This window comes from Hippopotamus amphibius, chromosome 2 (genome assembly GCF_030028045.1).
Source record: "Hippopotamus amphibius kiboko isolate mHipAmp2 chromosome 2, mHipAmp2.hap2, whole genome shotgun sequence".
Lineage (NCBI taxonomy): Eukaryota > Metazoa > Chordata > Mammalia > Artiodactyla > Hippopotamidae > Hippopotamus > Hippopotamus amphibius.
The window spans coordinates 191,357,755-191,375,289 of NC_080187.1; the positions used below are offsets into that span (position 1 = coordinate 191,357,755).

General features: G+C 39.4%; 1 protein-coding gene across 2 annotated transcripts in view; it reads right to left on the minus strand.

Moving 5' to 3' along the window:
• The window catches only part of FBN1 (fibrillin 1), a 250,972-nt gene that overhangs the window by 192,105 nt on the left and 41,332 nt on the right, over positions 1–17,535 (minus strand). For both annotated transcript variants that reach the window (XM_057722115.1, XM_057722114.1), the window contains exons 5-6: positions 10,612–10,707; positions 7,039–7,134 (exon numbers count right to left, since the gene is read on the minus strand). In XM_057722115.1, the coding sequence (XP_057578098.1) occupies positions 7,039–7,134; positions 10,612–10,707 (192 nt within the window). The remainder of the gene's footprint in view (positions 1–7,038; positions 7,135–10,611; positions 10,708–17,535) is intronic.

The following is a 17,535-nucleotide window of genomic DNA, read 5'->3' on the forward strand; positions in this document are numbered from 1 at the left end:
TTGCATCCCACCAGTCCTGCTGGTCACAACAGGCACGTGCAGGGTACGGCAGCAGACGCTCCCTACGTAGCACACGTTCCCTACGTGCATACAGCTCCTCAACCACAGAAACTGAACGTCTAGGTCAACAGATGTATTTCCTGGAACTATTCTAGGAAAATCAAATTTATTCAATGAGCCACCAACTGCCAAATGTTGCAATACCACTTTAGCTGCATAGTAACACTTAAGGCATTCTGCCTCTGCTATCTACACATTAGTATTTACTTTCCATTTAGACTAAATACCAAAAGCTAGGCTCACAGAGGGCTTCAACATTTTTTTAGAAACAACAGTTTATTACTTGTTACCTTTTTAGAGAAAAGAAAATAAGCATAGTGCACAGAGCTCTGCCTTCCAAAGACACTTCGAGAATGGAGTTAGCCTATGGCATTAACTCTGGGAACTTTAATAATAGCTCCCTAAAGTGCAAAGTTATGTAAAGTTAGTGTCATAAATGCAGCTCTGTAAAATTTACTTCCTAATGAGGTGGGTGCTGGGGGAGGGGAGGGGAGAATCTACATTTCATCAACATCTTCCAGAAAAAGTACAAGGAAAAAAGCACAAGAAAATCAGCTCTTGATTCCACGAAGCTTTCTAGACAGCCCTCTGAGAGGAGGCCATGATTCTACTTTCTTTTGATGAGGCAAATGTATGTGAAATGCACCACCTGGTTATTACGTATCTGGATCATTATATGTTAGTCTTTTCATTCATTAGACACACTACAGACACTGCTTTCCTGGCTTTACAAAATAAATGCTTAACAACTGCTTTCAGAATAGTTGTTTGAACTCTGTTCTGTGAAATTATTAAAAAAGACCCCTGTGCAAAATCATCATTTGTGAATCATCAGAGAAACTAAGTTACGAAGATGACAGAGTTTCTCATATACCAACTGCACAGAAGAGAATGAAGGAGAATTTCAACCAACCTACCTGTCCTCCGTTCTATTCTTCAATTACTGGAGAAAAACAAAAACAAAAAACGAAATGCCTTTTCCAGCTCCATTAGATTGGGAATGCCTTAAGAGGGCAAGTATGATGACCAGGTTTAGTTCACCTTCCATAGTTATGTTTCTCTGATGCACTATGAATTATCGCCGTTCTTTCATTTTTATTCTACTCCATACTTGGCCCCCATTATTCCTTTTTCTTGAAGCTATTAGTTCAACAATGCTTTCCCCTATGCTTTTTTCTACTAATAGCCAGCAGAACAGCTAACAGACTTTCTTGATTTGGCCAAAATCCAAGTATTGTCTTCACAGTTTAGACTTGGGTAGGAATTTAACACTGAAAAAATGATTCAGGATTTCGAAGAATTCGTGTCCATGCTTACACTCATATGGTACATAATGAAGACCTCCAGATGGAGTAATGATAGAAAACTTCTTGTTATTAGCATTTATGCTTCCAAAAGGCTTCATCCACTGGCTCACATAAAGTTTGACATTAAAATATTAACCTAACTCCACGGGCTTTGAGAACTGTGCAAGACTTTCACTGCTTCTTAATCTAAGTCAATTTTTGACCCCAAACAACTAATGTGTTTGACTATTGACTGTCATCACTAGAACTGACACTATTTTAGGCTGTTTCTAAAAACTCAAACGACTCCCATAAAGGGAAAAAAATGGTTACATACTCATTTGAATGAATTGCTGACTCTGTAAAGGTAATTCCAAAAAAGAGTTTCCAAATATGGTTTGAAGAGTTGTAATATTGTAGGAAAACTATATAACCTTCCATGGTAACTGCACTAAATGACAATATTCATTTCGTATGTCTACACATAAGAATGTTGGTTCAGTCATTTGGAGTCGATTTATAAGTACTGCAAACAGACAGGAATCATCTTCTCTCCAAGAATGGATTATTATATTTAAAATATCAAAATCAATCAAACAGAGAAATATCCCCAAACCCTGCATTACACACACCCAAGCAATACTCAAGACTCCTTTCTCTTGGCTTTTAAAATGATTTAAAAGCAACTTAGCTCAGCTCTTCCTCCAGAGAGGAAAACTACCTACCTAGCCAAATTTCTTGAAGGGCTTTTTTCCCCCAATCTGTAACTTTCACTCTAAAACTCTTAGTTCTAGATTTCTCCTCAAAATTTCTCAGAAAATTTTCCATGGTTACTAATGACCTCTTCCTGAGCGAAACCCAAGTATGGTACAGTGGTTATGTACACAGGCCTATGAGCCAGACTGTTGTTTTTTTTTTTAATATTATTTTATTTATTTATTTATTTATTTATTTATTTATTTATTTATTTATTTTTGGCTGCTTTGGGTCTTCGCTGCTGCACATAGGCTTTCTCTAGTTGTGGTGAGCAGGGACTACTCTTCGCTGTGATGCACAGGCTTCTCACTGAGGGTGGCTTCTCCTGTTGCAGAGCACAGGCTCTAGGCACACAAGCTTCCGTAGTTGTGGCATGTGGGCTCAGGAGTTGTGGCACACGGGCTCTAGAACGTAGGCTCAGTCGTTGTGGCTCATGGGCTTAGCTGCCCTGCAGCATGTGGGATCTTCCCAGACCAGGGATCAAACTCGTGTCCCCTGCATTGGCAGGCGGATTCTTAACCACCACGCCACCAGGGAAGGCCCCTGGCTGGGCTGCTTCTGACTGCACCACTTATAAGCTCTCTGACCTTGGGCAAGCTCTTTGACCTCCCTTTGCCCCTGTTGCTCCTCTATAAAATGGGACTCATTATAGGACTTTTCTCATAAGGTTGTTGCAAATTACCAAGTAAAGTGTTCCACATATTGCCTAGCCCTCTCTAAGTATCCAGTCCGTGTTACCTGCTATTACATCAAAGGGCCTTTTGTTATCTTCATTCTTTCTTGATCCTTGAAGAGTCTAACAATTGCCAAGCTATTTCTTGAAGTCCTTCCTGCTTTTAGTTTCTTTGGCTCAGTGGTCTCCTGGTTCTCTTGCTTCTCTTCGTGTTTTCTCAGTGTCTATCTTTTGTTCTCTTCTTCCTCAAGCCTGTTCATCAGTAACCCCTCCCTCTCTCCAAGTTCAGGTCTATCTCCATTATTCTCTCTTTTCTCACTACCTTGAGAAGTCTCATCCACTCACATGATTCACTGTGTTTAATATAAGAGCATTTAACAAGATTTTAAATAGTCTGCCTTCTGAGGCAAGATGGCAAGAGAAAGTGTGATTCCAATAGTCTTGTTGGCAGTAACTATGGCAATACACAACTAGCTTATGTTGTCATTGCCAAAACAGGCACTGACCTCATTTCAATATTCTAATAACAAATGCGAACATACCGTACCACTGAGCTTAGGCAATGATAAGTTTTACTGGTTGCTCAAGACCCAAGCACAGAGAAGGCAGAAGTGAGGGGGAGGGGGCAATCAGGAAAGCCATAAATGTAAATTTACAGAAAAATACATATATAAGAGGAAGAACAATGAAAGAAACTTGGCGTGTGAAAGAAAACACAAAGAGATGCAATCTTTGATACAGAATGTAGCAGGAGATGGCAAACTCAAGTGCTCACAGGGGCTAAAAAGTAAGCTAAACAAATACAGTGAGCAGGATGTATGGCAATAGGGAGTGGTAGGGACTGTGGCAAACTGGAGACTATAACCAAAGGGACACACATTCAGTTTTTAAAAAGTAAACATTAAAGGACAAACAAGTCACAGGCCTCTACTTTTCTTCCTCTGAATATAGATAGGCAATAATATCACTGTCACCTGCCCAATGAGGCTGACAAGCCAAAAATTTTTTTAAAGCATACTTATTTTACTGGCTAAAAGCTACAAGTGAGACAAATCTGCTTCATAGTCTGATTGCATGTGTTGAATGCATGTTATGATACGTAATTCAAGCATGGATCCATCGCTTGTCTCTATCACAAACCAAAACAGTATGTTCATGGGTTATTAATATTTACTTACTGACTTAAAGTGATCCAAATCCTGCCTGTGTCACCCCTCAAAGGATAGTCTATACTTGTACTGGCTCTCTGACGTAGTTGCAGATATATAAAAGTTGCAAGATCTCTCAGGGACAAAGATGCTTATCCTGAGAAGTACTTGTAACTGACATTGGAAATGTCCCCTTCCATGTGTATCACATCATGATAGGAAGTTGTCTGTTTGTTGTTTGTTTGTTTATTGCCACCTGGCTTAGGTCAAAGCATATCTTCTTTTCTGCATCCTTGCCAACTGAAATATGACAGCCATGTGGCCCTGAGAGATGGGGCCAAATTCAATTAGGCATCAACACTGCAAGCTCAGCTTAAAATGAAAGCAGTGAAAAATATCCAGATTGTCCACAAGTAGGCAAGCAGCAATTACGCCCAGGAGATACGTATTCATTATCTGATAATCATATCTCCCGATTTTCTGCTGCTTCAAAATAAATTCATTTCAACACTTATTGGCCATATACTGTGCATCAGGCATTAAGTCTAGCTTAGCAATTTAAAAGATGATGAAACCACAGTTGCTGCTGAAGAGCTTACGCTCTAATGGGGGAGATGGACGTGGAAACCTGTGATTTCAGTACAATGTGGTAAGTGCTATCAAAAGAGGTGTGGACAGAGGGCTCAGGGAGAATGCAGAAGCAGCCCTGGGCTCAGCCTCCTGGAAGGAGGAAAGGAAATTAGTAAAGACTTCCTAGATGTTCATTTTTAAAAATAAAAAGCCATATTCCATTCAAAACATAATACAACTGGCCTACATAGGTAAACAACTTAATATGTATCCTAACCTACCATCAGAAGTGACACTGAATACTTCCCTAGGCTTCAGGATGGATTTGTCCTGACTCAGTCCTACATTTTTATTAATCACTCTTGAAATCACAAGCAAACATTTGAGTAAAAGGATATTTTGCCTCTAATTCTTTAAAGAGGTAACCAGATGACTCCCACAAGAACAGAAAACAGTGAAGACTAGAAATGGAAATATGACCCTGGAACGATAGAGACTCCCCTCTCCCATGTGGTGAGGGAAATCACATTCATGTTTCCCTTCTCCCACTGAAGGTTTGGGACTGTATCCACAGGTAGAAGAGGCGAAGGGTAATGATTAAAGAGAGCCTGCATCCTCCCCACTCTCCACAACAACAAACGCCTGAAAATCTGCCATTTAGGGATTAATTTTACTTAGATAATTACCATTGTGAAGATTCTATGGGGCCAAAATATGTTTACACCTAAGTGGAAATTTTAGGATACCCTTATTGTGGAGGGGGAAGTTAAAGACACTTCAAAACTTGGAGGAATCCTAAGTAATATGCCAGTTTTGATTAGTAGTTTAGTTACTTAATCCATTCACATCATTTCTTAATCTTGGTCAAAGATCAAGTCTTTGAAGAAATAACTGTGGAATGGTTAAATATCATGCCCTCTTTATTGTAGACTGTGTTATCAATATCTATAACTATGGGTATTAATAATCTTTGCAGCAAATTATTAACCAGATTCTTGGAGGTAAAATGCCCTGTAACGTCATTCTATTGGTGATTTTTCTTAAACAAATTAAGCCCACTATTATTACTTGCAGAATTCTTTTCACACGCTGCTCAAGTTACGTTAACAATTTTAATATCAACAAGTTAAATACTACATCATCATCACTGAGTAACTAATAAGGCCACAGGATGATACTACCTAATCAAACCAGTTGTCTTTATTACTTTTGAGACCATTAGCTATACACTAGCTCCAAGTCAATAAAAATATATCAAGTTGTAAAGAGAAACAGTTTTAAAGAGGGACTCCAAAATGATGCCAAGTACAATGTAAAGGCCAAGAGTCCATGATGCATCACATATCCGTACCATGCAGTGGTCTTGTGAACAGAGATACAATATAATTTAGCCGGTAATAACAGACTTACTGGCTAAAACAGGTATTGTTGCTCTATAGGCAAAGAACTAAATTTAGATGAACCCGTAAAAATAGAAACAGAAGACAATTTCTCACATACCACTCCCTGCTCTTTGCTGTTAAATAACATATATTCAACACTTGCTACTGAATCTTTTCCATCTTAGAATAAAATAATCTTTACACAACTTTGGATAAAGGTGGTGACCACGGTTTTAAACGTTCATGAATATTTTTCAAAGAGCATTTTTCACAAGTATTTTTGCAGTTTTGCGTGAAATGAACCTCCTAAATCTTCGCTATAAAATCTTCACTATAAAACTAGGAACAATGAGAACATGGCTATGAATGTTGAGACAAGGTGATCAACAAAGCAAAGGTCTGGGGGTAGGGGAAATTTAAGAATATTGCACATTTACATACATCTCAATATCATGTTTGTATGCATCAGTAGGCAAATCAGGTAGAAATCCCTTTTAATTAAGAGCAGCAGAATACATTAGACTTGAAAACAGAAAACCCGTGTTCAAATTAAAGCCGCTCATTATGCGTGTGACCTTAGGCAGCTCCCGTGACCTCCCCGAGCCTCGATCTTCTCACATGGAAAAGTGACAGTGCTTACACACACGTTAGCGCGCTGCAGTGGGTACTGGATAAGCTTCAGGTGTGAAAGCACAGTTTCGCAGCAATCAATATTTCTATTGAACTTTGAAAGGTAAGCCTGTATGCCACTACAGCCAACAGGTCCTAATAGATCTTTAGGTGTAATTTTTGTTTCATTCTGAATTTTTCCCTTTGCCATACAGATGTTTTGTTTGGAGTCACCTCCCTAATTTACTAGGATAATAGTAAGCTCAATCCTTACTCTATGGAAAATTTTCCTCTTTTTATCTTGAGGCCAGCTGGTACTCATGCATACACTCACTATTGAATCCTGCAATCCACTGGCAAGAGTTACTGAATAACATGCACAGGCTTCAGGCCATTGTCTTGTCATCCTAGGAAGCTTCCCAATGACAATTCAGAAACCCCCTCAAAGCTCAGAGAAATTCAGAAAGCAGCCATGAGAATCCAAATGTACGTTGAAATCAATCATAGCTTTAGCCACCAGAACATCTTTACACCGATACATTAAAAAAAATTACCTCTTTCACACTGGGGTCCGGTAAAGCCATAAGTGCATGCACATCGATTGGGGGCCACGCACCTGCCTCCGTTGAGACAGCCACTTTCACAGACAGCTGTAAAAGAAGGAGACAGGAGCTGAGAGGCTGAGAGGTTTCACCTGAGAGTATATACTCATAAAGTAATACTGTCCCCTGAAAGGACAGCAATAAAAAATCTAAATAATCACCCTGGTATTTGTTTTAAACAGTTACTGTACAGCTGCAGTTCTCTGGACCTTAGTTAACTCAGGTAGAACTACCTGGAATAGGTGAGTATATACCTGTGTTAATGCTAACACTTTCATTCTGGGAAGCGACTGAGCAATGCTTTCAGTTCTGCACCTAAAATAGTGGTTTATAAGAGATACCCCTGATGAGAACTGCCTTTTAGCAAGCTACTCTTTTGCTTATGATTTACATTTAATTTCCAGAGGGTTCTCATGAGCGAAAACATTGGCCTCTCTACTGTCATCCTTACAGTAATGCAGCATGTTAAATCACCCTATTAACTGCCAAAGACATGAATACCGACATTCAGTAATTCATGCACCATAATGAAGACCCAATTGAGTGTTATAAGAGAATCTCTGGAAATTATTGGTAAGATAAGTCCAGACATCCTTGAGAGAGGGACACTTTACTTGTCAAGAAAGGCATTAAAATAAGATCTGAAAGCTGAAGCCCTGAACAACTCTTCTCTGTACAACTTCCTACAACTCACCTGTGCATGGCCTCTTTCTAGGCATCTTTATCCCCAGGTAGTAGGCTGTCCCTACCAAATTTGCCAGTCCCACCCACTCTTCAAAGCCCAGCTCAAACCTCACTCCTCCATGAGGCCTCCCTAACACCTCCATTTAAATTAATTCCTCCTTCATATATTTCCCACACATTTTTCCCGTACCCCTGTGGCAGTCATGGAGTTGAGCTACTCAGATCTCCCTCCAAGAAAACCTATGTGAGGAGCTTAGCTGGCCGACTGCCTCCAGCTGCTGCACCTTCAGATCTGCTACTGTGTTCATGCCAAGGATACACTCTCCTGGCTGCTACCCCCCGATGACTATGCATGGTGGAGACTGGACATTGCTGTGCATCATTAAACTATTCTGATGGGCAGTCTTTATTCTGGGCTCCCTATCAGTCTGACCAAGGCTTTCTTGAAGTTGCACTATAGTTTGAGGCTACACAATTGTGATAGTCTTTCCTTCCCTCTCTCCTTGCACAGGGGGTCTGAAGGTCCTCTCCTCAGACTCCAGCCTTCTTTCCCTTTGGTTCTTCATAGGCTTTTTCCCCAATACATCTCTTATGCATCTAATTCTGTCTCAGCATCCACTGGGATCAGTGCACGTGAGCTGAGACAACCCCTTACGGCCAAAGATTATAGCAGGAGTCCCTTTATGCTCACAAAATTAGAGAGGTTTATGTATAATCATGTTCTAATTTGCTTCTTAATTTACAGTCAGGGAGAATGGAGAGGTTGTAAGCAGAAAAGAAATTTTGAGATTGCTTAAGCCAACCTTCCCATTTTACAGATTAGCAAACTGAAGTCCCGGAAAGGTTTTCTAATTTAATGGGTGTTACCTGAGTGCCTGTTGTGCACTGGGCTTTGGGCTCTACTACCTTTGGGAGCATCCAAGGAAACAGAACACGCACAGTGGCTCCTTCCAGTTCCCCTTCTGAAAATGCCATCCCACCATCTCTGCAGCCACAGCCTTAGTGCTCTTCTTCCTGCTTCTGTTTCTTCCCCCTCTACACTGGCCACAGTGATCTTTCTCACTGTAAACCAGTATGAGTGACGTGTATAGACCAGTATTTCATAGCATTAAACCCATGGGTTGTGAAGTTACACTACTTGGGTTCAAATCCCAACTCTGCTGATTACTGCCTGCACAGCCTTAGACAAGTTACTGAAGTCCCTGTGCCCCAGCTTCTTCATTTCCTAGAAAGTAATAAAGGCCTCTACCTCAAAGAGCTGTTGTTATGAGTCAGGAGTTAATACGAGTAGAGTTTGAACATGTGCCTGGCATGTGGTAAGCAGAGTAAATAACGCAACAGATGAACGTTGCTGGTTGTTGTTTTCTCACTCGCCTTCCCTGGCTCTACTTTGGGTGAAAACACAGGATGCATAAAGGCACTCCAAACCTGGCCCATGACTTCCATTCTGACCTCAGCTTCCTTTCCATCGCTTCCCTCAGCACTTAAGTCCTAGCAACACTACAGCCTGACCTCCCATGCTATGTCATGTTCTGCTGCTTTGGCTTATGCTGTGCCGGCTGCCTAAAAGGCCCACCTCTCATCATCTGATACGGGAACTCCCACCCGCCCCTTAAGACTCAGCTCAAGGGTCTCCCACACTGGGGAGGCTGTCCTACCCCTCCTCCCTCCATGCTACCGCTGTGGGCTGCCAAAGATTCGATCGTCATTCTTACCATATTGCAGTGTATAGACAGTCAGGAGGGTATTATATAAACTTTGGTTTGTATAATATTATATTATTATATAATTTTAATACATATTTAATATTAAACATATTAATATAAATTAAATATAAATGTTGAATATATATTTAATGTTTTATATTATTACTATCTAATATATAGTATATTATTATATAATATTATTCATCACAGCAAATACACATACAATGGCAAAAATTGCAGACGAGATGAATACATGCTCATCATTAGCAATTCACTAAACAGTAAACTCTATACACAATGGAGTATTATGCAACCATTAAAATGTATTTGTAAATGTTCAATAAAGCGGAACATACTTCTAATAAAATATTAAGCAAAAAAGGTTACATGAAAAATTACACACACAATGAGATCACATGTACCAAATATGCATGAAAAGACTAGAAGGTTATATCTGGAATGGTGGGATTGTGGAAAATTTTATTTTTTACATTTTTAAACTTTTCCAAATTTTCTGCAAGGTACATATATTCTTCTTAGTATAATAAAAAAATAAGCTCTTTTAGACGAATTTGCATCTCTGCAAAGCACAGGGACTGATACAGGGTAGACACACAATAAACAGTGTTCATGAATGAACCCGCACACTGACCAGCAGTGTGGTAAGTATTATATTAGCAGAATCTCAATTGAAAAACTAGAGAGATGCAGACACCATTAATCAAGAAAAAAGAACATGTTTGGGGAGAAAGACGAAGTTGAATCTCGAAATACTTTATTGGAGTTGCTTCTTGAAAACCCAGGTGCAGATGCCAAGCAGTCAAAGGGAAGGCACACACCTGGAATGAGCAAGAATTCTGCACTTTGGGTGGTGACTGCAAATCAGAGGTGAGGTAAGCAGGCTGATGATGGTAAATGAAAGAAAAATGAATCAAACAACCCACTTCCAAGGTTCCAGTCAGAAACTGGTACTATGTGTGTTGGGTAAGTGATCTGTTCATCTGTAAGAGTCACTGGATGTCTCTAAAAATGCCACGTCCCAGGTAATCAAAGAAAATCTACCAGCACTTAGCTCTGTTTTCTCTTTGTCCCTATCGGTTAATGTCTAGAACGCTTATACCTATGGTTTACTTACGTTGTCCACAGTGAGTCCCTATGTATCCTTTCTGGCACAGACAGTGATCATCACTGCAGCTACCTCCATTCATACAGCGAATGTTACAGTGTTGGACTTGAAAAGGAAAAAAAGAGAATAAAAGACTGATTTATTTTTGCAATTTAAGTACATAGATAGCAACAGTTCACAGGAGTTGATTTGTAGTGACTTGAAGAGAAAATAAAATGATTTAAGATTCATATATTTCTGCAGAAATAACCTAATTGACAATGCTAAACGTCATTTTTGTGTGCATAAAATCATTTACGATGCAATGTAATTGTTTCTTTGATATTTACTTTAATAATGCTCAAGGACTTCCCTAATTCAGCAGAACTTACCACTCAATGTCATTTCTGTAATTTACACCAACAAGAAAATAGTGCCTTGAGGGACGAGACGACAAGATTACAACAGCAATAATTTTCTTGTTAAAAGATGCAGAGTCCCAGGTAGGTGGGCAGGAAAACATTCAGGGTGACAAATTCCAAGAAATATTGTTAAAAGAAATGCTGGAGGCAGCAAAAAGAAGGGAAAGAATATCTACAAAGGCATTTAACAACAAGACTGCTCAATAATGGAGACGACTGGACTTTGGCTCAGAAAGAGCTGCTTATTTAAACTGTAACCTTAAACCAACTAAGACCCACAGTGTTTGAAATCCACTCTTTATCACATTGTCACCTACAGAAGTGTGAGAGCGTCAGTGCCCAGAGCAGCAAGACCACGGGGCGGGGTGCATGCAAGCTGACTTACACTGAGACAATGAGTGAAAGACACCTGGGAGAAAGGATGACAGCACAGTGTGTGCTCCGGTTCCTCCAGTGCTCTGGCTGCCTCTATTTCAGTAATTTAGGTACTCTAATAACACTCTCAAAATCCCAGGCTGTTCCTTAGTCCTCTAGAAACAATCAACTACCTTACTTGGAGAAGAGTAAAGGCTTGATTGAATTAATCATCAATAATTGTTGACACATCCCTACACACGGAAGCCAGGATTGGGCATGGAAATTTGGCTTACTCTGCCCTGTCCTCCAAGCTGTGGGAGTAAATGCCTAGAGAAAAAGGCTCAACAATTTCACAGAAGGAGAAGAGACGCCCTTCTTCTGTATAAGAGCAGAAACCAGCCGCTTATGCTCGCTCTTATGCTCAGCTTTCTTGGAGCACAGGGGCACAATCTTCTCCCAGGAGGAGAGAGGGGACTCCTTTCAGCAGCCACCTTCTTCAATACCCCTTGTTAGGATGCTCCGTTCAGGATTCCAAAGAGGTTGCTTACTTTAGGAGCAAGGGTCATTTTCATAAAGATCTACACAAATCTCAGCATGACAACAGGGAAAGGAAGGTGCCAGAACCCAGTGCTTCCTATGCCCTCCTAGAGTACCGAAGCGTTAAGTCAAGGTGAACGTGAGGCACCTTTTGAAGAACATGTCACATACTTCCTGAAATACCATCAAAGCCTCCCTACCCCCACTGTATTAAGAACCCCCTCCACCTCAGCATTCAAAGCCCTCCTCAGGATGGTCCCATGAGCGTATCAGGGCTCCTTTGCCTTCTCCTAATACGTTCTATGACTCAGTCCCTGTCTACTTTAACAGTCACTCATTCACTCAGCAGCTATTTCTGAGGGCCTACTAAGGGCCGTACCAAACACTTGGCACTTTGTGCTAGTCTCTTCATGGAATCGCCTCTTTAACCTGTCACTTTGTCTCTTTGCCCCAACCCCCAACCCCCAACATATAACACACACACAGTTGTCATCAAATATTGAAATCCTACCTATCTCCAAGACACATTGCAAATGTCTCTTCTTTCCTTTGATCTTTTCTGATTTCTGTTTTCTCCTCCTCCGCCCCCCCCCCCCCACTAGATATGAGCCCTCTTTCGTCTGACTCCAGAGTACTTTACACTTCCCTTTGGAAAAATATGTTATATAATCAAACCTTTTTTTTTAAGTTATTTCTTCTATCTCCAGCACATCTGTCTAAAAGCATCATGAGAGTGGGGAGTGGGAAGAATCATGATTACTAATTACATCCCCAAAGGGGCTCAGAGCATTCCTTGCCTGTGTACAGGTGCTGTATAAAACTTTGCTAAATTAATTTCTGTTTACTTAATTTATGTTCCCTGATAATGGCACCAAAACTATGCTCAAACACTGAGACTGTGTAGTTGCCTAAGCACTTATACAGCACTTAATAGGTTGCTGTTAAAAATATTTTTATCTTTGCTTCTCCATATATAAAAGCAGAAATAACTCCTTTGTTGGAGTATTGTTATAGAAATCAACCAACCCAGGAAACTTGATTACAACAGTTATTTTGGGTTCCTACAATTCTATTAAAACGTCTCAGACAAAATGCTTTTTAACTAAAAGACTACTTACAAGTATACAAAAGAAAAGATTTGGTGAAAAATTTGGATAATATTCTAAGTAGGTCAGGAAAAGGTGTACAGTTGCTTTAAAATCTGAAGTTAAACTTAACTTTATCCTATCTTAGCAAAACAGTGAGGATTGGGAAAAGCACAGGAAATGATGTCATCTGTCAAGCAGCATAGGAACTCCATCCACAAACTGATTTCAATTAAAGTGGTTCATGCCAAGAGCTAATTTCCATTCCCACATGAGCAACAAAGCCATTTAGCTACTTTAAGATAAAAAAGCTAACGGTAGTTTAAATAGTGACTTTACATTATTTGTTCAAATTGAAAAATAGAATGAATTCTTTCTGGGAAGAATGATAAGTTTACATTTAAATGTAATATAATAACCCCCCCCCCCCCCCGATATGCTTTTATACTTTTTCCTACCCTGTCTTTCAGGTGAACTTTTTCCAGCATAAAATATTCTTTCTCCTTTAAAAAAATAAAAGCACTTGGTCAGACTTGTGAAACAATAAGGCATGGTTAGTCCAGTGGTCCAAATAAACCAATGAACCATGACTCCATGGGCCAGAGGGGCAAGCTCATCAACAGATAATAATTTCCTGCTTTGCCACAAACATGTTTACCAAATTCACATTCTTTGTGAGTCTTAGATCTTAAAAGTATTTCTTTAAAGGTGGGAGGAATCACTCAGGATTTCTGTGAGAAAATAAGGGAACTAGATATGTAGCATCACCACACAGCAGGAACAGTTTAGAGAATATATATATACAAACTGGTTTTATTTTTGATTGAGTCCCACCATTGATGAAAATTCTAAGTTTACTCTGACATGAACAAGAATTCCATATGTCTGGCAATTAGGAGACCAAGTTCTATGCCTCTAGAAAAAGCCAACTGAAAAATAAGGGCTTCCCTTGAACCCATTTGATGCTCTAAATACCTCGTTAGAATATATTCCTAAACTCAATCTGTGTTAAGATTTTTACCAAAGTGAAAACACTTGGGGAGTTTAAGTGTCGATGCACAGGTCGATGCTGCCACGTGCAGTTAGCCCCGAGGGGGACTTCCCCTCCAAGATGGACAGACAGCCTCAAAGGGTTTCAGGGAAGGCTCAACATCCTAGAACTAACAGAAAATGTCACCATTAACCTGTACCCATATAGAATCCCAAACAAATTTTATGTTCATTCCAGAAGATGGCAGTCAGTCACTTCAGTCATTTAACAAACATTTACTGAATGTCCTCCATTTGCCAGGTATCAGAAAGAATAGAAGAAACTTTCTTTAGACTATAGCCCAGCACAAGTTCATTCTTAAAATAACCAACCAGAAGAGAGCAATGTGAACACGCTAATGGAACAAGAGAGATGCCGGGCTGGCACTTAGGTCTAAATACCTCAGGTAATGATTTTCTTTAGGATGCATTAGGTTGGGAATGATTCTAAAAACTTCCATTATCTTGGCAAGAACAAGGGCAGGAAGAACGCTGGGAACGATTTGCAAATAAGTACCTGTATGGCAACATGTGATTTTAATGTAGGCACTAGGAAAAGTACAAGACAAATTTAACAGTTAGACTAACTTCTGGACTCAACACCTGAGACAACAGCCCACGGGGCAGGCAGTGTCACTGGAGGACAAGAATGATTTTCACTGGGAGAGATAACAGCAATGACATCTTCCTTAAGTGCATAAATAGTCCATGCTGTCTTAGAAGAGCAACCTCACTAAAGTATCTCAAAACAAAACAAAACACATAGCAGAGCTGGAAAAGGTCCAGAGAGAAACAAATTATATGACAGCAGTGATAAAGGCACTTCCACAGAGGGCTAACTAGAAAGCAAAGAACTCAACTGTCCCTATGGACAAATCTGAGCAGATTCCACCCACTCCTCCTCTTCTTATTCATATAAATCCTACGCCTCCCTGAAAAACCTTTCCAAGGTCACCTCTTCCAGACTAGCTACAGTGCCACCTTCCCATACTTTGGGTTTCCGTACACTTTCAGCACATGGTTACACCACACTCACTCAAACTCACTAACACACTACAATTGTTCCACTGGCCTTCTTATACCCTTAGGGCTTGGATTCATGTTAGGAGTACCAGCACCCCAAATTCTAACTGAATTGAAGTCAATTAAAAATGATAAAATTTTATCCTACTAAAAGGGGCTCCAAATAGTAAAGATGTCAATTCTCCCCAAACTGACACACAGGTTTAAAGCAATTCCTATCAAAGTCCTAGACTGTTTTTGTAGATATAGATAAGATGAATCTAAAATATACATGGAAAGGCAAAGGAACTAGAATAACAATTCTGAAAAAGAAAAATAAAGTGGGAGGAATTAGTCTACTCAATTTTCAAAACTTACCACATAGCTGCAGTAATCAAAACTGTATGGTATAGGAGAAGGGGCAAATGGATCAATGGCATAGAACAGAGAACCCAGAAGTAGATCTACACAAATAGGCCCAACTGATTTTGACAAAAATGTGAAAGTAATTTAATGGACAAAGGATAGCCTTTTCAGAAATAAATGGTGTTGGAACAATTAGACATCCACAGGTATCAACTACACCTGGACCTCAACCTCACACTCATACAAAAAGTATCTCAATGCGGATCACAGATGTAAATGTAAAATGTAAAACTCTACAACTTTTAGGAAAAATGGAGAAAATCTTTAGGATCTAGGGCTAGGCAAAGAGTTCCTGGACTTGAGATCAAAAGCATGATTTTTTTCAATTAAAGGAAATATTGATAAATTGGACAAAGTTTAAATTTGTTTAACTGCTCTGTTAGAAGACAAAAAGGCAAGCTACAGAGTGGGAGAAAAGGCTTGCAAATCACATACCTGACAAAAGGCTAGTATTTAAACTATATAAACAGTAAAATAGTGAAGAATCCAATTAGAATCCAAGTAAGAGACATGAAGAAGCATTTCACTCAAGAAGATATACATAGGTGACAAATAAACACAGGAAAAGATGATAAACATCATAAGCCAGTAGAAAAAAATAAAAACTACAATGATGTAGTTACTACATACCTATCAGAATAGCTAAAATTTAAAATAGCGGCAACCCCAAAAGCTAGTGAGATTGCGGAGAAACTGGGTCATTCATATATTGCTGGTGAGAATGTAAAATGGTACAGCCACTCCAAAAACAGCTGGCAGTTTCTAGAAAAGCTAAATATGCAACTACCATACAATCCAGCAATTGCATTTCTGGGCATTTATCCCAGAGAAATAAAGACATGTTCACACAAAAACCTGTACATAAATGTTCATAGCAGCTTCGTTTGAATAAACAAAAAACTAGAAAGAACCCAGAGGTCTTTCAATGAGTGAATGGCTAAACAAACTGTGTCCTATCCATAGCATGTAATACTACTCAGCAATAAAAGGGAACAAACTACTGAAATATACAACAACAATAGGATGAATTTCCGGAGAATTACCCTGAGTGGAAAAAGCCAATCCTCAAAGGTTATATACTATGTGGTTCCATTTACATAACATTCTTGAAATGACAAAACTATAGCAATGGAGAATAGATTAGTGGTTGTCAGGGGATTAAGGAGAATGTAAGAAGAAATGAATATGACAGTAACATGAAGGATCCTGGTACTGATGGAAAAACGTCCTATGTCTTGACCGTATCAATGTCAATATCCTGGTTGTGATATTGTACTAAACGTCACAAGATGTTAACAGGGGAAAACCGGGTAAAACACACCCAGGATCTCTACATAGTACTTCTTACAACTGAGTGGGAATCTACAATTATCTTAAGGATTTTTAAATCCTTTTAAAAAACATAACTAATAAAACAGGATGAGCATAAAATTGACCTCCAAATTCTAAAATGTGAAATTTAGGGTGCACCTTTTATAATAACATACTCTGTTTTTTATGAAGGTTATTTTCTATTTCTATATATTTAAGGAGAGTGTGAATAAATTCATGGATCACCCATGACAGGTCTTGATGAGAATTAGGGTTGCTCAGGATCCACCTCTGGCCTCAGGGACTGAGAAAATAGAGAGCAGTGCTAGTAGACCTGGAATTAAAGTCTAGAAAACCCACTGTTCTAACCCTGTCTAGCCAATCCTCTTTTTGCCCTGGTGCCTCAACGGCTGGTGGCAAGACTCCCAATAGGTTAAGGGAAGCCACGACTTCCTAGTGTCCAGAGGAATTGCTGGCTGGCAGTTTGGACTTTCTGGAAATGCAATCTCTCATTCAGGCCACTAAGAGATCATTTCCTACTTTAAAAGTCACAGGACACAAGTTGAAAACAATCTGAAAGAAAAACCCTCCTTTCATTCTTTACATTTTCAAATGAGAAGCGTTAGTCTTCTCATTTGAAAGTTATTAATCCTACAACTTGCCTAGACCTCCTTGCTTCCATCACATAGCAAGTATAAAGTCTCTCATAGGAAATATTGGTAAAATGATCTATATTTACCCCTTCTTAGTAGAACCACAGGTAGTGAATGCAAGCATTTCACTGA